This window comes from Cygnus atratus, chromosome 8, assembly GCF_013377495.2.
Source record: "Cygnus atratus isolate AKBS03 ecotype Queensland, Australia chromosome 8, CAtr_DNAZoo_HiC_assembly, whole genome shotgun sequence".
Classification (NCBI taxonomy): Eukaryota; Metazoa; Chordata; class Aves; order Anseriformes; family Anatidae; genus Cygnus; species Cygnus atratus.
In genome coordinates this window covers 10,256,712-10,284,563 of record NC_066369.1, presented here as the reverse complement: position 1 = coordinate 10,284,563, position 27,852 = coordinate 10,256,712, and the positions used below count along the sequence as shown (strand labels likewise).

The following is a 27,852-nucleotide window of genomic DNA, read 5'->3' as shown; positions in this document are numbered from 1 at the left end:
ACCAAAAATAACCGGCCCCAAAACCCAGACCTACTGCCTTACACAAGCCGGTGTTCCTGCCCTGCCACCGGGCTTTTGCAACCTAAACGTGACGTTTATAAAAAGTAAATTATCTCATCTCATAACTTAAGTGCATCGAGCATTTCCTTAAATACGGTTCGCGCTGAAAATAAAGTTACTTTTGCTGTACAGTAAATTTCTGATAGACTTAGGAATAAACTTTGTGGGTACAACATCCCGGCGGGTGCGCCCATGTGGGACGCCACCACGTGCAGCCGCATGGCTCCGCTCACGCGCGCGTGCCCACACACACAAACACACACACACAGCCTTGTCCCACTGCACAGGGGGACGTCTCTAGCTTTCTATATTCGCGTGGGAATTTGAAAACCAACCCACCAGCTGCCAAACCCACTCCTGCCCCTAACCCTAGGATTTCCTAAGAGAAACGTGAAACTACGCAACCCAACACTCGCTGGGTCCCTGGGCATCCCGAGCTACAAAATGCCGCGTGCCGGCCTCCCGTCGCGGGGCTCTGCTGCGCTCAGGAGGTGAAGTAGGAGCTCTGCATGGAGTAGAGGTGGTCGATGGGGTTCCCCACCCGTGCCTGCAGCGGCCCCGCGTCCGCCGTGGCGAGGAAGCAGTCGCCCAGGTTGCTCAGTGAGGTATCGTCGCTGTCCATGTCATGGAAGAGGGGCTCAGCACCTGGGGAAGCAGGAAAGGAGCAGTGGTGGAGGGATGCTGTGTGCTGCTGCAGATCCTAGAGCACTGTGTCTCCTCTTCCACCATGTCCCTGAGAGCCCACTGAGGTGGTTTGGGGATGCTGGCACACCTCGGGGAAGAGGGTGCTGTAAATCATATGGGGTGGCACTTTGGAGAGGTGGTGGCACCACTGGAGAGGTTGTGGCACCATTGGAGAGGTGGTGGCACCACCAGGGAGGATGTGGCACTCCTAATTTTCCCACCGGACCTTCAGAGCTTGCTTTCTGCTCCACTTGGCTCCAGCTGCTCAATGGGATGCTTTCATGGTGCTGGCCACCTTGGTGCCCCCACTTCTGCAGTGTAAGGATTTAGGGGAGCAGGGGCTGCCGCCTGCCCAGTACTTGCTGCACCCCCATCACACAGCCCTCATTTTGACAGAGAAAGGGCAAGAAAAAAGCCCCGGTGGGGTTGCAGACATGCCCCTTTCTGCAGCCTTACCATAGGGGTGCATGTGGTCTCCAGGCATCTGTGGCGGGGTGAGCCCTTGCCGGAAGGGGTCGGAGCTGTAGACGCCCTGCTCCATGCCCAGGAGCTGTTGCGGGGGGGGCAGAGCAGTGTAGGGGTTCATGAGCCCCTCCAGCCCCCCATTGCCACCGCCGTTGGGCTGGGCTGGAAGACAAGAACGAGCCATCAGAGAGGCTTTTTTGGAGGGGGAGGCTTGGGAAGCCTGGAGAGGGCATTTGGGGCGGGTGGGAGATGTGGAGAGCTGGGTACCTGAGCTCAGGCGCTGTGTGTTTTGCTGGTCCTGCTGCTGCTGCTGCTGCCTCCTAGCCAGCTTCTTCATCTGGACGAGAAGAAGGGGAAAAACAGGGGGTGGCGGCACGGCCACAGGAGGGGTTGGGAGGGGGCCCCAGCACCCACCTTTGCTCTCTGGTTCTGGAACCAGACCTGCACCACGCGGACGCTCAGACCCGTCTCAGCTGCCAGCGTCTCCCGCACCTAGAAGGAGGGAGGACAACATCTCAGCGGGCCTCACATGGCTTTGGGGGAGACTTTAGGAGGGGGCAGAGCCCTTGCCCAGCCTCCAGGCCACCCCGTACCTTCCTGCAGGGCTTGGAGGAGACCTCGAAGGATGCCTTGAATGCCCTCCGCTGCTGCGTGGTCAGGATGGTGCGGGGCCGCTTGGGCCGCTTGTGGTCCTTCCCCTCCTCGGCTCCCTTCCCTGAGGCCGGGCCCATTTTGCAGATGCTGTCTTCGTCATCACTTTTGCCTTGGGGGAGGGGGTTTAAAAAAAAAAAAGGACCAAGAGTGAGGTCTTGTTATCCTCCTTGTTATCCTCCTCACCCACCTTGGCACCTCCACAGCGATGGCCTTGCTCACTGAACTGGCACGGAGGGTGCAGCGCAGGCTGGCTGGCACGCATCCTTCCCTCTCACAAGCCGTAAATCACTCAGAGCCCTTTCCAGAAAGCTCACTCTGTCTGGTAATTGCTACCGAAGCTGTGTTCGAGGCCACGCAATGCACAGCAGGTTGCAAGGTTGAGCTTGGCCTGGGTCCCGTTTCGGGGCTGCCATGTCCCCGGGATGGATGGGGTGGATGCAGGGCAGGAGGGGGCAGTGCTGCCTGCGAAGGAGCGGGGATGCTGTCCGGTCACGGCTGTTTTCTGGGACCTCTCCTGGGCTCAGCATCTGGGGACACCCTGCCCATGGTGGTACAGCAAGGCGTCCCCAAAAACACCTGCTCGGCACGCGGTGCTACCCCGGAGCAGGGAGGAGGGATGCTGCTCCTGTGGGCATGCCGTCTGCACAGCTCCCAGCATCATGGGTGTTTCAGCAGCCTTTTCGGACCCAGACATGAGTTGCCACGAGCTGAGTTTAATTTTGGTGGAGGGGAAGAGGTTTTATGAATGTTGGGAGGAGAGGCATGCACTGGTGGAGGCAGTGAGGTGCCTGGTTTGGGGTGCCCACCCAAATACCCCCCCAGTCCAGGATGCAATGAACTCAGCTGGGGGAGCCAGAGCCTCTCCAGATCAAGCAAATGATGCCCAAAACCACATCACCATGCTCTGGGAAGGGGGAAAACCCACTCCAAGCATCCCCCCCCTCCTCGCCATCCCCCCCAACACCTGCTCCCCAAATCCCTCCATGTGTCAAAGAAGAAGTGGAGCCGGATTTGGCGGGGTATTACTTTTAATTAACTCTCCCTTTCAAGCCTTCACCCAAACGAGGGGGGGAAATTAATGACTGTCTGGGGCTGCCCCTGACGTCACCCGGGAAGGGGCCGGGGCAGGGGACATTGTGCGTGCCCCCAGCCCGACCCGCCGGCACGGGGGGGCCAGCGCGGCCGCAGCGGGGCCAGGACATTCCTCGCCTGGGAGGATTTAGGGAGAGGAGAAACGTTAGGACGCTTTTAATTGGAAACCGGGGTCCTCTTTCAGAGGGGCTTGTTTGCTTAGGCTGCGCTGGGAGGGGGGGCTCGGGGGAGGCAGTAATTGAAGCGAGGGTTGGGGAGATTACGGGCAACATATGGCTGGCTTTTTATCGGCGCTTTCTCATAAAGTGGCCTTTGGTGTGCGTGGAGGCTGGGGGAGGGAGGCAGGGGGGGCCAGGAGAGGCTGGAGGCTCACATCACTGGTGGAGGGCAGACGGGGCTGGCACCCCAGCGGGGACACATGGATATGTTGGGGGACACGGGGTGCAGGGGGCAAAGCCATGGCTCTGGATGCGCACCTGGACCAGGGGTGCCGGGGTTTTGCTCTGGGTTCCCCACCAGCCAAGGGGTTGCGCTGCCCTTGTGACTCCTGCACTGTCCCTCTGCATCCCTCCGCCCGGAGCTTCCACCGAAATATGCGTTTTTCCCCAGGGATTTCTGCTATTAAAGCCCTCGGCTTGGCCAGAGGCGCTGGAAGTGGGGCTGGCCGCAGGCCGACGAGTCGCTGGGGAGAAAAAGCTCCCCAACCTTTCCCAAACTGCCCTTTTCCCCCAGTAGGAATAAACCCAAAATGCTGTGGGACCAGAGACCAATTCAATCCTTTTCCTGCATGATGTTTCCTCCTTGGTTCCTATTTTAACTGGAAGGATTTGCATCTCCCACAAGGCAGAACGGCGTCTCCCGGCTGCACTTTCCCAGGGCTCCCAGCACAACAGCCCCGCTGCTTTTTACTTTTTGTTACCATCGCTGCTATTTGTAGGAAGGCTTTAATATTTTTTTTTTCTAGGCTCTGGCTGCGGAGGATCATGATATTAAAGACCTGGGGCAATTCCTGCTCCATCCCCACTGAAACCACCCCTGTCCTCCCCGTTCAGAGGTAAATTCTTCCCTCTGCAAAGCAGATTTTCCTGTGATAATGTTTGGTGTTTTTTTTTGGTGAAGAGTGTGATTTGGGAAGTGCCAACCCCATCTTCAGGGATACCATTACGACAGCAATTTCTGCTCACAGCTCATTTCCCATTTTGCTGGGTTTTCTTCCTAAATTTGTCTTCCTGGGAACCATTCAGACTTGCATCAAATGCACATTTGGATTTAAAGGCTTATCTGATGCTCTGGGCAACCTGCCCTCATTAACAACCAGAAAGACCCCCCCGAAAATGACACCCTGGGGATGCCACCCCCTTCCCTATCCCCGCAGCATCCCCACTCTGGGTCTGCCTTTTCCCTTCCCACCACGGGACCCTGGAGCAGGAGCAGCGGGTCGGGGCGATGCTGCGCCGGGCGCGGGCGGCCCCTTACCAGAATCCGACAGAGCCGGGCTCACCAAGCTCAGCAGCTCCCGCTCCTTCTCGTAGTCGCCCTTACAGAGCAGCTGCCCCTCCTTCAGCACAAACTCGTCGCCCTTCTGCAGGCGCCGCTCGCAGACGCAGCAGCAGAAGCAGCGTAGGTGGTAGACGCTCTTCTGGGCGCGCATCACCAGCTCACTGGGTGCGATGGTCTCCAGGCACCCGGCGCACTTCACCGCGAACAACCTGCATGGGGAAAGCAAGGGGAGACCCCGCTGGGATGCCCCGAGGTGCCACGGCTGCAGCTGGGGGGTGGCATGGTGTTTGGGCACCCTGGGGACCCGTGGTGGGGCTGGGGGGCATCGGCACACGGGGGATTTGTCACCGCTGCTGTGCTTTGGATGTGCCAAGGGGAGGCACAGGATGGTGCTGGCTCCCCACGGTGACCAGGAGTGGGCTGCAGGCTTGCCCTGTGCCAAAAGTGGATGCTGGTTTGGGTCAATGCTGGCATTTTTGGTGAACCACAAATACAGCCAAAGGATGAAGACCCCAATGACCAGGGGCAAACAGGCATCAAACCCAAGAGCCCAGCTACCAGCACGGGATGTGGGACACACCACCTACAGGAGGTTTAGGATAATGATACTAATAATAATTCTGGCTTGAGAGGGCTTGGAAGGACCTGGTGCCAAACCTGCTTGACATGAGCATGATGCTTCCCCCAGTATTGATTTTTGGAGGTACCAAAGCAGAACGTCTTCACCACCCCCAATATCCGTGCTTTTGGCTTGGATCCCATAAAGAGAAAAAAAAATCGCTGTTTACCCAGCCTCGTCCTAAGTATCTGTGGGAACTGGACATTATTATTCCCCTGCCTTAATGACTTTGGCCCAGAAAGAGGAGGCAGAAGTCAGCACACATCCTGCGGGGGTTATCTGCGAGCATCCCCGGGTCCCAGCGCTGCTCCCAGCCCTGGTCACCCCCTGGTCCCCGTCGGGTGCCTTGCCCGGGGGGACCTGCACAGGCAGCTCACACTGCTGCTTTGCTGAAGTTCTTCAGGCTTGCTGTCCATAGCTGAAGTATTTTATTGTTTTTAATGAAGAAAAAAGGCATAAAGCTCTGGTTAAATAATTCAAGCAGTGCTGGATGCTCAGTGTCCTCTGCCTGGCTCCCTCACCCCTGAGTTATCCCAGGGCATGGACCTGCCTGCCCGGAGCCTCCGAGCACAACATTTTCAACCCTGATTTTTTGGGACAGTTACCAAAAAAAAAGGCATAGGAAATGCAAAGTGCTGAGTCAGCCCTGTTGCAATAAGGAGAGGAACAGATGTATGCAACAGCTTCACAGCAAAATCATCTGAAATAGGGGGAAAAAAATAAAAAGCTTTATATACTGACGTTTATATGAGCTTGATAGCACATAAAACAAGAAGGCAGGGGGCAGAGCGAGGCACGCTCATATCTTTGTGCCCTGGAGGCATCCCCCAAGAGTCCCAAAATGTATCGACTTCATCCTTCACCCTGGGTCCTCTTTTCTTTTTGCAGCCCGGAGGAACGCGGGCTGTGTCAGCGCCGCGCATTTCTGCTCTGTCTTTTGTTACATCTCCTTCGTGGCAAAGTGAAGGCAATTTGTAGGCAGGGGGCAACGCGTTCTCATCCTGCTTAAATAAAGTTTAAGCCCTACCTGGTGGGACTGCTGAGTGTTTTCAGTAATAAAACACCGATGAGCTACTCAGTTAGTGCTGTCTAATCTTCGCGAATGAATGTGCCCCAAATATCTGTTTTCAGTGCACCGATTAGAAAGCAACAAAGCCATGCCAATTAGGCACATCAGCACCCACTGAAGAGAGGATTTGTCTAAGCTCAAAGTGTTCAGCACTCTGCAAAACAGGAAGGTGTGAGGTTTGGGTAGATGGGTGCCTGATATTGGACACTTAAGGCTGTGCATAGGGCCCTGGATAAAGGACAGTTCCCAAAGTGCTCCCATTAAGGGACGCTGAACAGATGGGGCACCTTTCCCTGCTCCATCCTGCGCAGTGTGAGATGGAGAGACTCCCCACAACACCTCCTGCTCAGCACAAAATCTCAAAAGCCACAGGCATCGAATATTGCAGCCCACCCAAGGAGCAATGGGACAGACCAAAGGTGTCCCAGCCCGAGATGGGGCTGCAGGAAGATTCCCTTCCAGCCCCAGCAATGAATTCCCCGTTAGAGCCTGAGCAAGATGCAGCAGAGGTGTTTTCCCCCACCCCGGATCTTCAGCCTCCTCCGCAGCGTGGGGTTCATAGCTAAATGGCAGCCTGTGGCTCTGTCTCATCGCGTGTGATGCCGCCAGGCACAGGGGCAGGACACCCTGGTAGCTTGGTAAAAGCCTCAGCAAAATATTGGCAGTGAGTATTTATAAATTTTGGAAAATATTTCACTTAGGGAGAGTTGGAACAAGGATGTAGTGATGTAAGCGATTTTTATCACTGCACGTGATCCTTTGTTTCTGATTTTCTGAGCGTTCTCTTTCCTCTATTGATTAATCTGTATTAAAATTGCAATTTAAAAAAAAAACAATAATAGGTCCTTTTTGAAATGACAGTCTCCAGTTTTGAAACAGAAAGGTGTTGGCGGTGTGTTTCAAGAAAGTATTTAAAGAAAATATTTTGCCATTTCCAGAATCAAAACCTTTTCTGCCTGAAGATCCCCAAGAGAGCGAGATGACATTAAAGGCACCCCCTCTTCTTCTGAGACAAAATCCAACTTTTCATTTCCTATTCCCAGAGAAAAACATCTCGGTCTTCTGCTTCTGGCTTCCCCATCCTCGCAGCATCACTGAAAGCTGGCAGTTTTCGACACGTGGCCGAAGCCACCCGTGGGGCAGAGCATCGTGCATCCTGCGTCCTGTGTCCCACGTCCTTGGTCCAGGTGCTCCCCATCCCTGTCAGATGCTTTCCCATGGGGCTGTCGGAGCAGAGGATGGGGGCCGGGGAGTGCCTGCCTCCCCCTCTTTCTCCCTTTATGCGGAGGTGACACAATGAAAGGGGCTGTGATTGACGGGCGCTTCCCGGCTGCTGTCTGTCTCCCGGCCGCCTGCGTGCGCCGCATACAAACGGGGCCCGTGGAGCCCCCCGGGGGGTGGCGGGGGTTCAGGGATGGCGATATTAAATACTGACGGACAAATCCAAAACGCTGCAGAGGTTTGTTTTGGCGTGGCTCTTCCTGAGGTGGAGATGTTGGAGTCCTAGCGCTTGCCAGGCTGCACCATGGATGGGTTTGCTTCTCCCAGGATGCTCCTTGCAGCTTCTGCGCTGCCATCCCCGGCCATCTCCTGCCCCAGGGGCCGTCCCTAGGGCAGGAGAAGCCTCCCCAGCAGGCACAATGACACATTCGCCCATCCCGGCTTCTCCGAGAGGCAACGGGTGCGTGGGGACAACGGGACAAGCCAGCGGTCCCGCTCTATGCGAGGGACACAGGGGGATGCCAGCGGCGGGGCTCGGCGCCGCCGAATTGAGATGTCCTGGCACCCGGTCGCCTTCTCACTCACTGTCACCCGTCGGAACGGGGGACTGCAGCACCGGGGACATGGAAAAATGCCAGTCGCTGTCAACCACGCATCCAGCCCCCGGGGCTGGGCTGGGACGTAGCTGCTGTCCTGGTGCCACCTGGGCGCACCAGGACCAGTTTTGGTCCCCAAACCAAGGGGTGTCAGGGGAGCAGCAGTGGTTCTCACCCATCCCATCCCTCGCACCCCCTCCCCACAAGCCCCAGCTCTCCGTGCCATGTTGGGGACGCCCCTGGGCTGTCCCCTGACCCTTCCCCGTCTCCTGGCTCCCTCCCCCCGAGGCAGACAAGTGTTCGCTTTACTGCCTGGCAACGGCGCCCGGGCTAAGCTTGCTAAAATATGAGTGGTTTTTGGCTGGAGTACCAGAAGGCTGCAGTCCTACAGAGAGAAAAAAATTGAGCACTCCATGCCATGGCTCCAGAAAGGGGGAGAATTAGATTTCACACCGAGCAGGCTGGACCATGGCATTCTTTAGTTAATGCTTAACAAACGCCCAAACAAAAGCGGCCAACTTAGCTGCATGTTTGTAAAATGTATTCTCAGCAGATTCGGGTTTATTGGAGAATTCACTCGCTTTGCAGCAAGTGCCGTTTCCCTTTTTTTTTTTTTTTTGGTTTAATTTCCCTTCTCCTCCCCCCCCACCCCCGGCTCCAGCCCCTCTCCTTCCTGCTGGTGGGATGCAGCCTCTGATGCTACGAGGGGATGTAGCAATGGGGCTGCAGGAGCAATGCTGCCCCTGGGCATTCCTGTGAGCCCCCCGGGTGCAGACTGGCCCCCAGGCAGCTGGGGACAAGGACCCCAAAAAGCCAAGGCCTTTGGCAAACCTACCCCTGAGTTTCTGCAATGCAATGCTGATTTTTGGGGACCCCTCCTCCGTAATAGCCTGTAGCATCACGCAGGGTGCTGGCCCCATCAAACACCTCAATCCATTGGTTTTGCAGGCAGGAGAGACACGGGGAGCAGGGGGACACACAACTTGGTGCCCAAACCCAAAAGCATCCTGATGGACACAATCCAGGGACGTTGCCCCCACCAGCCCACATCACGGCAGCTCTGCAGCACGGCCGCCCACCGAGCTGAATTTCCAGCCCCCTCCCCTCCATGCCCCCAAGAAAACAAGCATAATTGAAAAACCACAATATCACTAGTCAAATTTAATATTGAGAAGGAGCGAGCGGGAGCCAGAGGTCAGAATTAATTACACCCCACCATATTTCAGCACGCTGCCGCGGCTCCGTGTCCTTTCCTAGGGGAGCAGCGCTTCCACGGAGAGGTCGACAGACATTATTAGAAAGGACTGATTTAAACGTACCCCCAGGAGCTTTTCAGCTTGTCTCTTCAGAGCCTTTGTTTGTACCGAGATTAATGGGGAGGCAAATGATGGAAAAGCAAAGTCACCAGAAGCGGGAGGATACACCACTGCCACCAGCAGCCGTATTCGGCCGGCTTTGTAAGCGGGGCAGGGTGACTGGCACTGCTCGTGCCACTCATTTTGCAGACTAAAATGTGATTATCTTGAAACTTTTTTTTTTTTTTTTTTGCTTTCCAAGAAACAGGAATTCTGGCTGACCCCCCTGAGAGCTTGTTTTCCTGCCCCGTGGGGATTTTTTACACCCCCACTGCTTTTTCGGCATGCTGTGCCACCGTGGGGGTAGGAGCCGTTTCCAATCCCTTTTGGGTTAGGCTATGCCCCCCTGCATCACACCACATTTCCTACGTCTTTCTTTTTTTTTTTTTTCTCTGCATCTTTCACAAAACTCCCGTGATAAAGAATGAAAATAGAAAAAAAATGGGGAGAAAAAAATAATAAAAAAAAAAAAAAAGGAAAGAAAAGCTTTCTATTTTCTGTTCAGAATTTCAAAAGGAAGGTTAATAAAAAAAAAAAAAGAAAGAAAGAAAAGGAGGAAAAAAAAAGGCACTTAAAATTCACGGGGATTTTAGGGGCAAGCGCGCGCTCGCGGGTAGCCAATATCCTGTTGCGCTGCCGGGCGCTTCCCAACGCTCCGGCGGCTGTAAAAACCGCTCGGCTGGATGAAATCTAAACAGAATCAGCTAAGCCCAAAATAGAGGCCAGCTGCTTCGGACCGGCTCAGCAAACTGTTATCAGCCTCCCGGCGTGGCTATATCTTGCATTTCCACGTGCTGGTTTTGGATCTTGCATTTCCAAAAGCGTTTTGCACGAACATCGCCCGTGCGTGTTGTTGCGGTGGTGTTGGGGCTGTTTTTTTTTTGTTTTTCCAACATTTTTTCAATGGAAAGCAGCTGTTGTGGTGAGGCCAGTGAGGCGGCTGCGGGGCCGAAGCTGCGGCGCACATCGAGGTGTCTCCAAAGAGGCATCCTTCATTCATAGCTGCGTGCACTAGAGAGCACTGTAACATGTGGTTCGGCGCAGTTTGGTGACTACCCGGGTAAACGAGCGTGCTGGAAATGCCAGAGGAATATGCTCTGGAATGAATGGAAATATCCATCTGAAGAGACGTTAAATTTAAGCCATCTTTCCCCCCCCACCCCCGCCCCGATCTCATGTTGCAGCCCTCTCCTGCAGTGATGCTCGCAAGAAAAACAAATCCTTCGCTCGCATCCTGCAGGCAGAGCAGGGCAGGGGCAGAGACCCTGCAGCAACCTGCTCCCAAATCACACCCCGTCTGCCAAAAGCCAGAGCAGCTTTGTGGTTTGGGCTGGGCAGCCCTGCCCTGTCTGGGCATCATCTCCCTGGAGGCACTGAGCATCCTGGAGGAGCACAGCCTTGTGCTAAACAGGATGAAACCCCCGGAAAATTGCAGTACTGAGTGGTTACAATTCACTTTCTTTCTTAGAGCTTTTTGCTCCTTGGTTTGGAGAAGTCAGGGAGCAGGGACAGTCTGTTTTCAGCCAACAGCCTCCCAAAAATTCAATATTATGCCCATGCAAATCCAAATCTTTGTGATTTCTGTGCAGCAGCTGCATTTCAAGTTGGCCTCAGCAGCCATAAATGCCAAAATAAAGGCTATAAGAGATGTCAGTGCATGAGAAGCAGCCCCAGACCTGGATACCAACCAGAGGGGTCAGCGCCCATCACGGGGGGAAGGTGCTCGGGGGGCTCCAAACCAAGCTAAAGGGGCTTCCCCGTGAAATCAGTTCCCTTCCTTTACTTGCTATATAACGCACCATATAATATTTAATAACATACAACCTATAATTGTATATATTTATATACTTTATATATATTTATGTAATGTAATTAAATAATTATATTAGGCTGCAAAAGCAAACACACTTTCTCTAGGAAACAGGTTCCTGCCTCTCGTTTGCTCTGGGTTATCGCAGCCCTTCCCAGCAGCCTCCGGCGGCCGGCGAGGCAGGATATTACTTTGTTGCTTATTCATTTTATTGCTTCTCCTTTCTAAATATTTGCTTGGCAGGGAAAGGATTCCCTTTACACAGTATCTGTTTTTTACAGGTCAATTGAATTTCTGGCTCTCGCAATCCCTCCCTCCCTCCAATTGCGTTTGCAAAACAAATATTGGTTGTACCAATTAGCTGCTGGCCCCTCACGGAGGCGGCTCGGCGCCTTTGGCCGTGCACGAGGAGGCTCTCCTGGCCCCAAAATGCACCGTGGGGATGTGCTGGATGCGTTCAGCAGGCTGGGAGCCCACAGAGGGGCAGTGACAGGGCTGTGCGAGCCCCCAGCAGCGCCTTCCCCTCACTACCGCCTCTGTAAGGCACCAGCAAAAAGGACATTGCCCGTCCTTCTGGTCGCAAAGCAAAAACTTTGAAGGGCATTAAATTGATGCTGTGATGTCCCTTCATGGCTCCCGATGTGTGACAGCCAGCCTGAGACATGTGTAAAATACCTCATGCTGCTGTTCACTCTGGAACCTAATGGTTGAGACCAACAGAGATTACAAACACCCCCAAGAGCAATAACAAATGTGTCTGGGTAGATTAAATCTGTTAACCCCCAAAGCCACCCACCCAACAGAGTATCAGAAACCCCATTTCTTTCCCTGAAACACCAAACACACCAATTTGGGACAGGTGTGGGTTAAGACCCCACAGCCCCCCAGAACTCAGGTGCTCCTTTTAGTGTTGTTGTTTTTTTTCTGCCTGGCATGTGACAGGCAGGTGGTTTTGGGCAGCAGGGGACGGGTACGCTTCTCCTGCCTGCCCTTCCAACTTCTCATTCCTGTAAAGCTGGAAGATGTGTGTTTTTTTTTTTTATATTTTTTTAACTCTTTTAGGGTCTGTCTGCACATAAGCCGATCCTGCAGGAGCCGTGCCGGCACAGGCGGAGGTGCTGGGGCGGTCGCGTGCGTTGGGAGCACACTGCTAAATCTGTCCTGCCCGTGCCAAAATTCACAGCCCGAGGCCAAGGCACAGGAGCGGGGACACCAAGGCGGGGGGCGACGGCATGGCGCCTGGCACCCACCATGTCCGTGTAGGGCAGCCCCAATCCCCCTCCCGTGCACCGAGCGCATCCCCTCCTACCGGTGACATCCCCGAGGAAACGTCACCGTGGCACCACCGGCCCCCAAGCCCCGTCCCCGAGCCCCATGAAGGTCAGCACCAGTGGCATGCCCACCACAGATGGTGCTCAGCTCCCTGTGGGTCCCGCCGGCCCTCCGCCACAGCTGGGCGAACAATTCGCAGCGCATAAATTTACCCAGCGGATTTCAGCCCACGTGCTGTTTGCTGGGAGAGGCAGCGCAGAGGCTGTATTTCATCCCTTTGGGTTTCTTGGCGAGCAGTCAAGCTCCTGACCCTTGATTTACTCGCAATCGGTCAAGAGCCACATGGCAGCTCCCCGGGCCATCTCCCACGTCACGCAGCGGCCTCGGGGCAGCCACCGCTTCTTGGTGGCACCTCTGAGAGGTGGCCAGGGGCTCGGTGGTCAGAAATAGGTGGAGGCTGGCCGGGATGAAGACCACCTCTCCCATGTGCAAGCACGGTGCTGGCCCCCAGTGCTTCTCCATTTGTCTCTTTGCCCACCTATTTATAGCAGGACACGTGGGGATATGCATGAACAGCAGGAGGGCAGAGCGCGTGGTAGCGAATGCTGCTCCTGAACCTCCCCATGCGCACGTCCTGCCTTTGGGGTCAACCTGTTCTTGGGGTCAGACCTGCTCTTGGGGTCAGACCTGCTCTTGGGGTCACCCAGACCCCCCCTTGGTGACACCAGCATTACAGACCATCACCGACTTGGCCCTGGGGGTTCCATTAACCACACAGAGCTGCATCTCGGTGAGGCTTTACTTGAGGAGTAAAGATGGCAGAAGAATGCAGAGAAAAAGAGCGACGTGAGGGATCAGGGTTAGCATCAGCCCTATCTGACATCTTCATCGGCGATTGCAATTAGGGACTTAATTAGCATGTTAATAACATTAGCAGGAGATGATAAATTGGAGAGGATGGGGGAGCAAAATGAGCTGAAGGGGACTCCGGAGAGATCAAAAAATAACAAAGGATGAGCAACACCGGGTGCGCTCGCTGGGAGGAATGGGCTGAGCATCCCAGCCCGGCTAAATCCTGACTCAAGACGCTCACACCAGCCTCGTAACTGTGTCCCCTGCTGTGACACCAGTGTCCCAGTGCCCCAGCCCTGCCCCGGGCCAGTTGGAGGTCTGACAGCATGACCAAGTCAAGGGAAGCTCCATTTGTCCCACCAGTGCTATAATACACACAAATCCTGGAGGCTTGTGGCTGTGCAGCAGTCCAGCACCAGGACGGGGCAGGAGTTTTATCACCCAAACGGGGATTAAAGTGGTTCCTGATGCACGAGGAGCTGGAGGCAGAAAGGGAGGAGAGAGATGCTCTGCAGTGATTTGTGGGCTGTTCCCGGGCTGTCCTCGCTGCCAGCTCTTGGGCAATGGGATGACTTTTGTTGCAGACTGGAAGAACGGGAGACATATGTGAAGGAGGGAACTCGCATTCCTCTCTCGTAAGAAATCCCTTCTCACTTTCCCCCAAATCGCTCGTACACCCGGAGCTCGGCCTCTCCGGCCTGTCTTGGACACCGGCCCCCCTCCCACGCCCAGATGACCTACTCATCCAGAAATGGCCGGGGCGTGAGGCTCTCCTCCTCCCTGCCCATGGCCGGGGGGACCCTTCATCCTCCTCCTCTTCCTCCACCAAGTAGAGACGTGGAAAACACCAGATAAAACCAGCACCGGAGCTGATGGGACCCCGAGACCCCAAAACTCGCCTTTGGCTTCTCCAGGGCTGCGGATGGTGAGGATGAGGCCCTTCACATTCGTGGGGCTGGGATTTCGCCTGGCATGGGTGCTTGTCCCCCCCATCTCCCAACCACAGCGCAGCACAGGCTGGTTGGGGGCCCCAAAAATTTGCTAGCAGGAAGCCTGAGCCTGCCTGAGGTATGCACCAGGAGGAAAACCACCTGAGCACAAACAGAGCCTGGATCAAAGCAACATGGAGCCTCTGATCGTGGGGACTGCAGCAATCACCCCCTGCAGGAGCCTCCCTGCTGCCCTCCACGGCATGTTGGCACTGAAGCCTAATGATGTCCCCTGTGACCTGCTGAACACTTCCGAGCTGACACCTCCGGGGGCAGGCAAGGCAAAGAGACCTGCACCCCACAGCAGGGAAAGGCTCCTCCGAGCCACTTTGCGAGGGGCAGAAAGCAGGGAGCTCAGCCCTGCCACCTGGCACAAAGCAACCTTTCCATCCCGTGACCGTCACGAGACACCTCCCACCTCCACCTCTGCATAGACAGGAGTATCTGGAGAGCTTCTCACTGGCAAAAGGGTGAGGCTGAGACCTCATGTGAAGACCGCTGGAGGAAATCTGGTGGTGGTGGGTGAAGCCAGACCCTGCAATCCAGCTGCAGGATGCTCACCACAGCAATTTCGGCTCTGCAGTGAGATCTCCACCTGATTTTTGCAGGGCAGCCCTTCCTGCCTGCCCGATGGACAAGCCGACAGCCGCATCCTCCCAGGGCATCCAAATACCAGCCGCTAGATTTGATCTTTCAAGCAGCAGCGCCTCGCCCCAGGCAGGCAGCAAGACGATTATTAGGGCTCGAGGCAGCCCGACTTCTTCCCCTGTAAGCGCTGCCCCATTAAAGGATGTGCAATTCCCACCGCGGCTCCTCTCATTGCATAGATATTGGATTTGGGAAATACTTCCTGCCGCAGGTGAAACATTTTTTTTTCCTTTTTTTTTTTTTCCCCGTGCCTGCCCTTTCAAATGAGAGAGGCTGAACGTTGTTTGCCGAGCTCGCTGGCTCTCGGAGGCAGGCAGCGTCTCCAAACGCCAGTGGAGAACGCAGTGCGTGATGCTAAAAGCAAATTTGCCATCCAAAGCCATGGCTCTGCAATGCTCCTAGCGTTAGCTACAGCTTTTTCCCCATCCCTCCGGGCTGGGGGGAGCCCCAGCAAACAGCAGCAAAGCAGCGAGTCGATGAGAGGTGATGGGAGGCAGCAAACAGACCCACGCGCCCGCACCTCTCTGTGAAATAGCTCGGCGGCCCCGTCCGCGGGCAGGGGAGGTGGCGAGGAGGTGGTGGGGCCTCCTGGAGACCTGCACAGCTTTAGGAGGAGTGTAGAGAAGGAGCTGCAGTGCTGAGAGCGAGGTAGGATGCCACCTGCCTTGCCATCACAGCCTAAAGTCCTCCTGAACTGCTCCTCGAGCTGGGCGAGCATGGCGCAGACACCCATGGGGGGACCACAATGTCCCCAGATGCCACCATGACTGGGGACATCAAGGCAGCACCGAGCCCCGCTCCTGCTGCTCCTTCCTGCGTGGAACCAGCCCCAGCAGCCACCCCGATAATCTCGTTTTCCAGGCTGTAAAATCCCTCCTGGGTTGCTGGGGCCTCACCGTGCTGCGCTTCTAATGGGCTCGGGGTCCTCAGTGGGGAATTGTGCCCGGTTTCTGCAAACTATTATCTAGCCTAATTCCCCCCATCCCATCACTTAAGGATTTACAACACAGCCTCCCTTGAAACGGTTTCTGGTAAATTCTTTGACAGCCCTTCTGGTCCTCACATCATCCTCAGGGTCAGCGGTGCATTAATGGCCCAGCATTTACGCGCCGGGTAACTCATTCCCTGGCAAGCCAGTTTATTTGTGCTTTTTAAATTCAGGAAGCAATTAATAGTTGCCACAAAAGCAACGTGCTTCTCCTGGGCCAGTGCCATCAAGTCCTGACTCTCCTTGGGAGATTCGGATGCTGCTGTGGTCCTCCAGACCAGGCCAGATTTCGGCTGAGGACGCAGGGCAGGAGCTGGGTAGGATATGGACCTGGTTTCTTCTTGGGGTTTTTTACCTTTATTGCTTTTAAATCAGGCTGTTCATGTGAAAACCCTCCTCTGTTTTGAGAGGGGGGGCAATGCTCCAGCTCAGCAGACATCTTCCACGAGAGTGGGATCTGCAAGGTTAAATCCCGATGCTGGGAGGTGCTGGGGAATCTCCAGGCACCTGCTAACCAGGGGGGCGAACTCCGGCTTCCCGAGCCACTTTGAAGGGAGCAGTTCAGAAAACAGCACAAATAACATCAAAAATTCAGGCTGTGAAACCTGAGCATCTTCCAGATTCTCCTAGGCCAGAGACCAGGCATCCTGCAGAAAGCTGGAAAACCCCATCCCCAGAGCCCAGCATCCTCTACTCACCCCAAAACTCCATCCCTGGAGCCCAGCATCACCTGCTCACTCCAAAACCCCATCCCCAGAGCCCAGCATCCTCCGCTCACACCGTGCAGCTGCAGTACTGGAGGCAGAAGCATCTTCACAGTGGTTCTTCCTCCTTCCCGACCAGCACAGCCATCTCCCTGGACAGAAAACCCTCTAAAGCCACTCTCCGGCTGCCGAGCTGCCCAGCTTTTAGGACACGAGCTCCCTTTCCACGCCGGCCCCCTCGCAGCCAGCAGCAGCAATGATTTCCAGGCGTACCCTCCGCTCGAGACTCCCAGCAGCTGCAGCCCGACCCGTGCACATCCTCTCCCTAATCCTTCCCTCTCCAGCCCTCTCCAGCCCCTGGCTTCTATTATTTTCTGGCAGGAGCGAGCACCACGTTAACCCCTGTGCGCAGCCCGAGCATCTCTCAGCACATCCCCGACCTGGCTCCGGGTTACAGACGAAACATTTGTGTAACAAGAGAAGGGCCAATTGCCCATTAATATTTTAAACCCCCGCTAATTCTTATTTAACGAGCCGTCCAAAGGGCCCCTCGTAATTGCTCTGTACAGCCTGAACCGGTTATTTATTGATAGGGAGCGCCTCTTCCCAGGGTGTGGCCGTGCCCTCCTGCTGCAGGCCAAGCACCAGCAGTGAGACAAGGGCCAGCAAACCCCACTCAGCTCCCCTGGATTTAGGAAGAAGTCCTGAAGCCCTCAGCATGAAGTGTTTTGAAGCACTAAGCCAGAATATCATCAGTGTGGATGCTCCCGATGGAACCGCACCTGGTGCACGTGTCCTGGATAAGGGGCAGAGGTCTCCAGATTTGGGACCCACACGTTGCTGGCATATGAGGGCACAAAAGAGCCCTGGTTTCTGAGTCCCTGATCCCAAAAAGAGGTGGGGAAGCACCGCCAGGCCTGAGCTCCCTCTGACCTTGAAGCTGACACATCATATGATACGTCCCAAAACACGACGGGCTCCGCTTGGAGGTGACACGCAGCGGGGACGATTTTAACACTCGACAGCGTTCCCGATCCCACTGGAGGAATTCCTGGCGGGGGTTCAGCACTCGCCCACCACTGCGAGCAGCCGAGCACCACCACGTCGGCTGGGCTGCAGGCACCAGGGCCTCATCCCCCCTTCCTGGTGGGACACATGCTGCCACTGGCGGCCTGCAGCACGCGCGGGGATCGGTCCCACCGCGGTGGGTGGAAGGAAAAGGCGCTGATCCCAAATGCTGCCATTGGTTTGAGAAAGGTATTTAAATAAGCCTGCAGTTAACGAGCTGCATTGAAGGAGGTCCACAAAAACGTGCTGGTGGGCATCGGAAGTGCAAGCACCTGGAATTGGGGTGTCCTCTGAGGACCGAAATGGACAGCAGCTCTGTCCATTTGGAACTTCCCAAGCCATAAGAAATGCTCGGTGCTGGGAGCTGGCCATTTTTGGAAGGGAGCAGTGCAGCCAAGCAGGGCCTGGGGAGGGCAGGGGGCAGGAGGGGTGGGAGAGCATCCCCCAGCAGCGAGCCAGGCCCTGCCACTCCCTCCTCCTCCTCTTCCTCCTCCTCTCCTCCCCTTCCCTTTTGACCGGCCCCAGCCCCGGTTTTTGGAGCACGAGGACTCAGCTCTGCCCGTGCTGCTGCGGGGCCCTGAGCCAGCCCTGGCAATGACCTCGGGATGAAAACATCATCTCCAAAACTCAGCAACATGGAAAACAGACAGACGGACACGTGTGCATGGCTGGGGGCTCCTGCGCTCAGCAGAGCTCCTGTGCTCATTTTTGGGGTGTTTTGGGGCACCTGGAGGATGCTGCACTTCTTTGAGGCAGGCTCCTGATAAGCAGGAAGGAAAGAGTTTGCTTCCAGCCCTTCAGAGCCAGGATGTTCTGCTCCCAGTGTTTTTTTTCCAGCCCTGGTCCATCCACATCGTCAGAGATGCTCGTGGGAGCAAAGGAGCATGGCCGTGACCATAGGTGCCCCCGGCGCTAAGAAAAGAGCAGGTCGGGAACGCCAGCGTGGAGGCGACGGGGCCGGGGCCAGGCCAGGCGCGAGAAGCCAGAAAACGTCGTCAGCTATTTTTATCTGCAGGGCCCAACACTTAATACTCTCCTATCTCCCACAAAATGTCACTCGAGTGCCAGCCGAAAGTTTACACCACTCGCAGACAAGGGCTGAAACCCGAGCACGTAATCCCTGCTCCAGTCAGAAGTTTTAGTGGGATTCGCAGCGTCTGGATGGGGGAAGATGAGGTTTAAAAAAAAAAAAAAAAATCTTTTCCCCTGAGAAATTAGAGCAGGGGCAAGGAGAGATGGGACAGGTGGGTCCCCCCTGCCCACCCAGGACCGTGTCCCTCCGTGGCCTGCCCCATCTGTGGGATGCCAGCATCACCCCCCCTACACACCAGGCACATCCAATTACTCCATATGCCGCCTCCTCCCTCCCACCAGAGGCTCCCCTTGCTTAATAAAGGCATGGCAGAGCCAGGCTGCTTTTAAGGGTCCCATCCTGCACCCCTTACAACACACCAAACCCATATGCGTGCAGCAAGGGAGGCAGGGGAAGCAGCTCGGCGCGAGCAAATAATGGATGCTGATGGGGAAAAGCGGCTTTGCTGGGCCCAGAAACCACCTCCTGCAGAAAGAAGCGGGGTAAAAACCCCCGGGAATCCACTGCCGAGGCGAAAACCCGCATTCCTGGGATGGTCGAGAAATGACCACATCTATCTCCCTCCTTCTCCGGTTTCTGAAGCATCGCCGTCCAAGAAACTTCAGTGGATTGGACGCAGTTAAACGAACGCACGCAAAAAAAAGCCCTTAGAGCTGCAAATCGAGCGATCTCCCCAAACATCCCACATATTTTCAAGGATGTTAAAGAAACGCACATTTCCCCCCACACACACTTTTGTGGACACATTAAAAAATAAAAAATAAAAAGTGCCCCGAGAGATAAAGCCATTTAGAACGACTTAGGAAACGCAAAGCACAAAAATCCTGTAATTATTTCTCTGCCAAGGGCTTGTCAGTTTGAAAATCCCCGCTCTTGAACCACTAATCCACGTGGAAAAGAAAAAACCACGCAGCTCTCGGCGGGATGTGCCAGAGGCTGACTTTTGCTGTGCTTTTCCAGCGCGAAGGCGACCAGAGGGGAAGGCGTGGGCTCGGTTCTCGTTTTGTTAGCACCTTTCACCCACAACAAGCCCAAATTGAATCCTTTCCCCCATGGAGGGATCTGGAGGCGATGCGAGGGGCTTGCTCCCCCCAAGCCCAGGCTGGGACCGATGCTCTGCGGGCACCGGGATGGGGAAGGAAGGAACAGGGTTGGTGTTTGGAGGCAGGAGTGCCTGAAAGAGGTGAAAATAAATCAGCTTGGGCGGGGGGATGTTGAGTGTAAAAGCCAAAGGTTCAGGGAGTTCCTGGGATTTTTGTTCCGCAGTTGGAAATAACATGAAAAGGCATTGCTGGCAGAGAAATCGCGCTTTCTCTGGAGGAAGGGGCTGGGCCATCCCGGCAGAGCAGGGCGGGTTTGGGCTCTCCAGTTCAGCAGCCAGGCTCGTGGTGTGATGTGCTGGGGGCACATCGAGTCCCCGTGCCCAGGTGAGGGTGGGGGGCACCCATCTTTTTGTAGCCATCACAAAATGGTCCCACGAAGCTAGCTGCATCCCCATCTGCTCCCCAGCATCACGCTTCCACCATCCTCACTCCAGTCGTGCTTAACCCACTTTTCCCATCTCGCACCTCCTCTCCCATTACTTTCTCCCAACCCATCCCCGCAGCCCAACCTCCCACCAGCGTGGGTTTTTATTTCCTGAAGGTGACGCGTGCAGGAAGCCTCTCCTCCCTTCTGGTTAACATCCTGGTTAACCTTCCTCGGGGCAGAGCTGAAGCGAGCTCCGACTCCAGAGCCCAAGCTCCAAGACTTTAAGCCTCATTAAACTTTTAAGCCGGTCCGTCGAGGGCCAGTCCGTTGTAATTACGGATGCAGAAGGAAGGAGCAACGTCCACCCGAGCAGACATCAAGAAGACTCAAACAACACTTAATAGCTTTCCTAACATCGCTGTTTAAAGGATGCTGCTCGATACCACTCCGGCGCTCTGCCCGGCAGCGGAGATGCTGAGCTATACATAATTCAGTACTGCACTTCATGGCCAACCCAGCTGGCCACGAGCAGAACCGGAGGCGCACGAACCCAAGCCATCGTACCCCACCAGAGGCCATGGGTGCCCCAGCCACGAGGACGGATGGGTTCACAGCTGTGTTTCCGAGGAAAAAGGGGCTCAACTCCAAAATCACCGGGCAAGAGTTTTGGGGTTGTGTCTTGACAAACATCAAGTTCATCCAGCCCAACGCCACCATCAGCATCCCTGAGTTTGTTCACCCAAAGGGGTCAAAACTTCATCGCTGTGGAGGGGGCTGCAAACACAGTCTCTTTTCCATGTGTTTTTCTCCCATTCTGTTTGGACACGTCACTGCAGAGGTTATTGGTGTTTTGCATACCCAAGGCACTGCTTTGCAGGAGCACACACACTGAACAGAGCCGGCAAGCACTGATCAGAAACAGTGACAATCAGAGCATCCCTGTGCTTTCTGGGTGGTGGGGTTAGGGGGAAGAAATAACAACCTCTGTTCTTTCTAATAAAAACCCGCTGCATCTGAGAGCTGCCTTCGGGTCCCTTAACCTGCTCCTCTCCCCATTCCAAATTCTTCACACCAAACGCTTCCCCGAGCTTTCAAGAACACAGACAAAGCTCCAGCCTCCCTCTTGCTGCTCGGCTGCTTCAGGCAATGCTCTCCAGCAAGAAATCAGCACAGAGTGGGGTGTCCCCAGACCGGGGCAGGGACAGGAGCCCTCACCGTGCACGGGCTACGGGTTTATCTGAGGATCCCCGCAGCAACAGCCCGAGGAGAGGCTGCAGGCCCCAAGGAGCTGAGTGACAACCCAATAAAGGTCTCCTCCACAACGCAGCGTTGCCTCTCGGCGTGCTTTTTGAGCTCCCTTGTGGGGCAGGCTCCGGCAGCCTTGCCCAGAGGGGTTTTTGGGGCCGGGAGGTGGCGGCGGTTGTTCCCCAGGAGCACCGGGGAGGGATTTTGCACGGTGGCGGCGGAGGCGGAGGCCGGGAGGAGGACAATGGGCAGAGGAGCGATGGTCGCGTGAAAAGGGATTTGTTCCGCTGTCAAGGACAGAAAGATCTCCCCAGGAGCTGCGCTCGGCAAAAGGAGCCCACGAAGGAAGGAGAGGGGAAGGGAGCGGCAGGAGATGGTGCGCAGCCAGCGGTGCAGGATCAGCGCCGGGCCGGGATGGGCTTGCAGAGCACCACGGCCAGCCAAGGACGCCTCCACCAGCCTGCTCTGCCCTGCCCTAGGAATTAGCATGAGGCTGTAATCGGGCTGTCCCCATGGTCCCCTCGCCTCAACCCTGCCCACAGAGCCCAGGAGAAGCCATCACCCGTGCAGCACAACCCCTTCGGTCAAAGGTGGAAAACACAAAGACAGACATGACATAAAAAGTTAGGGAAATCTGGAGAGAGGCTGAGAAATAATGCCCAAGCAAGGCTTCCAGGCAAGATGCTCAAAGCACTTGCGATGGTGATTGAACCCTTGCTGGATATATTTATATTTCCAGCTCTGTTTCATGGGCAAAGAAGCTGAGGGTCAGCATTTTCCTGCATACTACCATGGCCCATTTTAGCTGAGCCCAGCCTGGACAGAGCCCAGCAGCAGAACTGTGCCTGGAGGGGTAGGAAAGGCTGAGCCTCCACTGAGAGGAGGCAGGTGCACGCACATGGCGTGCTCAGGAAATGGACGGCTTGCATCAAACGTGACACGACTTCACCCCGCTATGGAGAGATGCACGCAGCCCTCCTGAAAAATCAGGCGTTTTGGGGAGGAAAAAAACATTTTCAAGTTAACAGCCTATGAAAGATGGGGCAGCTAAAAGACCCCTGGCAAACCAGGGAAATCAGAATTTTATTCACAAGAACCAATAAAAAAAAATTAAAAAATAACAAAAAAGTAATGAAATTCCAGGAGAAGGTGCCTGGGAAGCCCTGGTTTGGCTCTGTCCAGGTGGGACCCAGCAGTTTGCTTCCAGTTTAGAAATACCAATAAATAAAGCTGGGCTTGCAGCATGGGTATAGACCTTCACACGTCTGTGCGACGCTTGTGATTTCAGGGAGCGCTTCTAAAATCAGTTGTGGATATACAGAAAAATCAAATTTCTCATGAAAACACATTCACAAAAAATATATATGGATGTGGGGTCAACTGCCGTGTTCCTCCCCGCAGAAATACAACTATTTTTCTCCCTGCTGTAAAGCAGTTGGTCACGCCTGTTACGGAGGTGCTGTTCTCTTAAGCCGCAGGCAGAGCCCTCCGTCCCCATGCTGGTGCCTGCACCCCGTGGCTGTGTCTGCGGAGGGCACGAGCCCGAGACAAAGCAGAGCTCATCGAGCACCTCGAGGAGAAAAATCCCCGTGCTCCTCTCCCCTTTCCACCTCCTCTTCCTCAGGCATCCTCTGGACTGGGGGTGTCTTGAACACCTCCCCTCGGCATTCACCACAAGTGGGTAAATGCTGAATCCAGAGCCAAAAATCATGAAAATTGGAAAAAAATTCCACCGGTTCTGGCCACCCCAGGGAGATGCCAAGGCTGTGCACTGCCGGGCTCGGCCACGAGAAGCCTCGCCTCCATCGCACACAAGGCTGCTGCTCCCTTGCAGGCCGTTAGGTGAAGTGTTAATTGTAAGGCACGAATCTAATTACAGGCACCAAAGCCGTTGTCCTCGTTCTCCTCATGGGGACGGGGCTGAATCCAGAGAGGGGTTTGCTATGGGAGAAATGGCCGGAGGGGACGGAGAGCAGGGAGGAAGGATGGGAAGGGTCGGAAGAGTGCAGGAGGGGAAGGGAGACACCAGCCGGGGGGACACCCACATTCACACCATCATATCCAGAGCCCTCTTCTCTGTCACCAGAGGCATGAAATTCACATTTCACCCAGCCGAGAGAGGGCAAAGGGCTGTTCACAGCCAGCAGGGACCCTCCAGACCCCAGGAAGCGTCCAGGCAGCAGGACCAGCCTGCCCTAAGCGTTCAACATGAGCACCCTCATGTGCACCAGGCTGCAGCATCCCAGCCCCACGGCCCCTTCCCAGACAAAAATACCAGGTGTGATTTTTCAAACCCATCTTTAAAAGGTTTATTCACGGGCATTTCCCTTCGTGCACGTGGAAGAAGCCTGATTTGCACCTGCGTGACGGCTCGGTTGGATTTCGGACCTTCACCTCCCAAACTTCATGACAGCGGCGCGGGAGCTGGCAGCGGCGCACGGAGCTGTCAAGCAGCTCACCGACAGCCCCGGTGTCACACAACTGCCTCCCCCGGCATCACACAACTGCCTCCCCGGGCCGGGGAGCCCCGGCACGGCGGCGGCGGCGACGCGGGGCCGCTGCGGGCGCCCGCATGCCAGCCTGCTCCGAGGCGTGCTGGCCATCTGCTCCCGCCCGCCGCGGCTGGGGATGTGCCAAGCAGGCACGCCGGTGCCGCGCTCCCCAGCTGCGCCCCCCCGTCATGGCCGCCGCTGCTCGCAGCCCCCCAGGGGGTTTTCCAGCGCCCACCCTCGCCTCCGGCATCGCCCCGTGGTGCTGGGTCCTCCCCACGGCTCTGCTGGCCCATTGTAAATCCGACGGACAGGGAATGGGTTTGGGAAGCCCCTCTCCTCCCAGCCCCACAGCCTCCCCTCCCTGCTTGTGGCCAGGCTCCATGCTGTCCCCCCCCAAATCTCCCTCCCACCCCCTGGGTCACTCCGACACCCTGGGGTCAGCCAAAGCGAAGCCTGGACCTTGTCACCCATCCAGGTTTGGACAAGCGCCGGGGTTTGGGATGTTCTGTAACAAATATCCTCTGCCCCAAACCTGCGCCGTCCCGGGGGTGCAGGTCAAGGAACCCCCCCCAATGGCTCTTCCCATCCTGGGGGGCACTGGGGACACTGGCCACTGGCCCCCACCTTCCCCCATGGCCACCTCAGCTCCTCGGGAGATGCCCCAAGGCGCTGCCAAGCCCTGGCCCAGCATCCCCGCTCTTTAATCCATCCCTCCGCAGGTCCCCGACCTCTTCACGAAAGATAAAGAAATGCAAAACATCTGTTTTAATAAATGATTCATCAATTTCTACAGCCCAGCAAGTCAGCCGCTTGCCTAAAGCCGCCCCGTAACACTTTCCACGGGTGTATTTATAACCAAAGGCACAACTCGGCCGCCTCGTGCTCTGTCATTAACCCTCTGCAGCCTTGTTACGACCGGAGCTCAGGCGGGGAGCGAGGACATGCGTCAGAAAACACCGCACCAATTCCTCCTCAGTAAAACCCCCCAGCAGCCGCCATCCGGAAGAGCAATTCCTTCTTTTAATTAAAAATGAAACAAACCACTACACATCACTAGGAAGGATCCTCGGCACCCACCGACATGGTTTCACATGAATTTCCAGCCCGCGGGACACTCGGCACACGGAGCATCGATCGCTGCCACGATGAACCAGCAGCAGTTCCCAGGGGCTTCCAAAACCTCACCCTTCCACCAGCATCAGAGCATGGGCACAGTGCTCCGGGATCTGGTAGAGCCCAGCTGGGAGAGAAGGGGCAGTTTGGGCAAAAAAATATATATTTTTTTCCTTTTTAAAAATTATTATTAATTTCAGTCACGGTAGATCTCAATAAAGCCAGAAGGGAACAGCTCCACAGGGGCTCTGCTCCACGTCCTTGATGTCCCCAACCCCAGGGAAGGTGGTGACAATACCACCGTGGTCACCTCACCTTTAAGGCTGAAACCCTCACCCCTGGGGGAAGGCACTGCCGCAGAGCCCAGGCAGAAGTTACCAAACCCGGGAACACCCAGACCAAGCTGTGCGACGCCCGAGCTCGCAAATATTTATGACTTCTTTTTTTCCTTTTTGCAATCATTCTCGTTCATCCCGACGGCACCGGGTCCTCTGTCAGGCAAGGCGCACAGTGAGAAAGAATTTATTTTGTGGCCGAGAGACACGGGAGGAATATTTTGTGTCGGAGCTCCCAGCATTCAGACACGCAGGCAGCAAAACCCATGCGTGCCGCAAGCTGGAAAGGCGTTTTTGCAGCAATATTTTCCCCTTTTCCCCTTAATGGGAACAGCTCCGCGTGCTCCAAACAGAGGTACTGGTAAAGCAGAAAACACATATTAAATTGTATTGGAAACCTATGAGAACCAGTAGCTGAATTTCTACGGATTGACAAGCTGCGCACCCAAACTCAGCAAATTTTTGCCGAAAAAAAAAAAAAAGCCATACTGCACCGCGGATCTCTCCCTTCCACTCCAGCGGCAGCTAATTCTTCCGCTCTTTTGTAAACATTCGAAAACAAGGTCTCACGCACAAATTCTGCTTTCAATTTTCCTTGTATCCATAGTGATTAAACTCAGACCCACAATACAGGACTTAAAGGGAACTCGAAGAAGGCGCCGAGCAGGGCTGGCCCCGGTGCTCTCGCCGGCACGCCGAGGGCTGGAGGCGAGGAAGCAGCCGATGGGGATTTCCTCCACCAAAAGCCCCCCTGGGAGCAAAACCATGGTGCTGAAATCACTGTGCCATCGCTATCCCGAGGGACCCAGCCCTGATATTCGCCCTCCTCGAGAAACAGCCGGCCCGGAGGCACCTCGAACGCTACGGCTCCAGCCCGGAAAGCCAAGGGGACGCAGGGGGACGTGGAGGACACCGCGGCCTCTCCCGGCTGTACACGGGCCTGGGGGTGAGTTTTGCAGGGAAAGGAGCACCCAGCCCCACGGTGAGGATGTGGGGGGCTCTGATGGGGCACCCAGCAGCTCCCCACTGGGGAACAGGGAATAGCTCAGCCAGCAAGAGCGGGACACAAAAAAAAATCAGCTGCAGGAGCGGGAAGGCTCAGCAGCCTTCTCCCCATTTCCACTGGGGAGGTTTTTCTTTAAAATAAAAATTTTTTAATTGATTTTTTTTCCTCAAATTCTGATCATCTCCCTCCCGCAGACACATACACAGCTCCACGCTTTCTGAAGGGCACCTCCACCCGAGTTCCTGCTCCACCGCAGCCCCGGACACAGGGAGAGCCCCAGCCCCAGCGGGGCCCCCCCACCCCGTGCCTCAGTTTCCCCACGCGGGTGGTGGTAACGATAGCATCACCCTGCTGGGGGGGATTAGGGAAATAGCTGCGTGTGGGACGGGGCTCGGACAGGACACGGAGTTCCTCCAGCAGATGCTCGGTAGGAAAATAAAGCCGGGGGACATTGGAAAATGTTTTCCCTTTGCCTGTGAATTCCTGGTCTCCCGACAAAAGACTCCTGAATTCCCAAAGGCAACGAAACACCTCTAAAAAATGGGAGAACCAAGGGGGGGGGCTGCAAAGGAGAAGCGAAACTGGCAATGCCGACACCATGGGGACGGAGGGACCGGGGCTGGGAGCAGCCAAGGGGGTCCCCGAGCACCCCACGCTTTCGGAGGTGGGGAGGACCAAAATTTGGGGTGTTGGGGCGGGGGGGGGGAGCACTCACTTCTCGTAGTCCAGCTTGCAGTAGAGCTTCTTGTCACGATAGAAGCAGGTGGTGTGCAGGGGCTCCTTGCACGACGTGCACTGCACACACTGCTCGTGCCACAGGCTGTCATTGAGGCGCAGCAGGAACCGGTCCGAAATGACCCGCTGGCACCCCTCGCACACCGAGCGGGGGGGCACGGCCCTGCCTGCGGGGAAGGAGCCGGGGGGGGCAGCGTTGGTCCGGGGGGGGGGAAGGCTGGGGAAAGCCCCTGCTGCCGCCACCCCCTGGGATAGGCATCAGGGGAAGGCAGGGCAGGGGGGTCGGGAGGGTTCCTGGGGGTAAGGGGGGGTACGGGGAGCTGCTCCCGGTCCCGGCGGACCCCCGTGCTCGGGGGGAGCCGCGGGGGGGGGGCCGCGGGCCCCGATTTCGTTCCTCTCGGGATGGATGCGGCCGGCGGAGGTGGCGGTGGCGGGGAGCGGCGTGAAAACGAAGGGAGAAGAAATCGAGGGAATTCACCGCCGGGAGAGGCGGGGGGGAAGCCTTGGGGTAGGGGGGGGCTCGGGGGGGCCGCGGGGAAAGGCTTTAGGGCGAGCGCGGAACGAAGCGGAGGCTGCTCCCCTTGCGGACCCCCCCCCCGCCCCCATCCCGGCGGGGCCAAGGGGGGGGCTCCCCGACTTACCCAGCAGCGAGGGGAAGGGGGCGGCGGGCTCCAGGGCGCTCTGCAAAGTCTCCTCCATCTTCAGCCCGTCCAGCAT

At 56.0% G+C, this 27,852-nt stretch overlaps 1 protein-coding gene across 2 annotated transcripts; it reads right to left on the bottom strand.

The window, feature by feature from the left end:
* Positions 1-544: 544 nt before the first annotated feature.
* Positions 545-27,852, bottom strand: LMX1A (LIM homeobox transcription factor 1 alpha). Of its 2 annotated transcripts, none has more exons than XM_050712317.1 (8): positions 27,773-27,852; positions 27,116-27,298; positions 4,432-4,664; positions 1,803-1,972; positions 1,624-1,701; positions 1,477-1,546; positions 1,201-1,371; positions 545-705 (listed from the first exon to the last, which is right to left on the bottom strand). In XM_050712317.1, exons 1-8 carry the CDS (start codon positions 27,850-27,852, stop codon positions 545-547), a joined length of 1,146 nt encoding a protein of 381 aa, XP_050568274.1. The 2 variants fall into 2 exon arrangements, with proteins under 2 accessions (XP_050568274.1, XP_035393812.1); XM_035537919.1 differs by having other exon boundaries at positions 27,116-27,302; positions 27,777-27,852.

What these genes read in the sequence shown, in the direction of transcription:
- LMX1A (XM_050712317.1), bottom strand. Translation starts at nt 27,852, where the DNA reads ATGCTGGACGGGCTGAAGATGGAGGAGACTTTGCAGAGCGCCCTGGAG. An exon ending in CCCGGCTCTGTCGGATTCTG is followed by an intron (nt 1,973 to 4,431) that starts GTAAGGGGCCGC and finishes CCCTCCCCCAAG; the next exon opens with GCAAAAGTGATGACGAAGAC. An exon ending in TCCAGAACCAGAGAGCAAAG is followed by an intron (nt 1,547 to 1,623) that starts GTGGGTGCTGGG and finishes CTTCTCGTCCAG; the next exon opens with ATGAAGAAGCTGGCTAGGAG.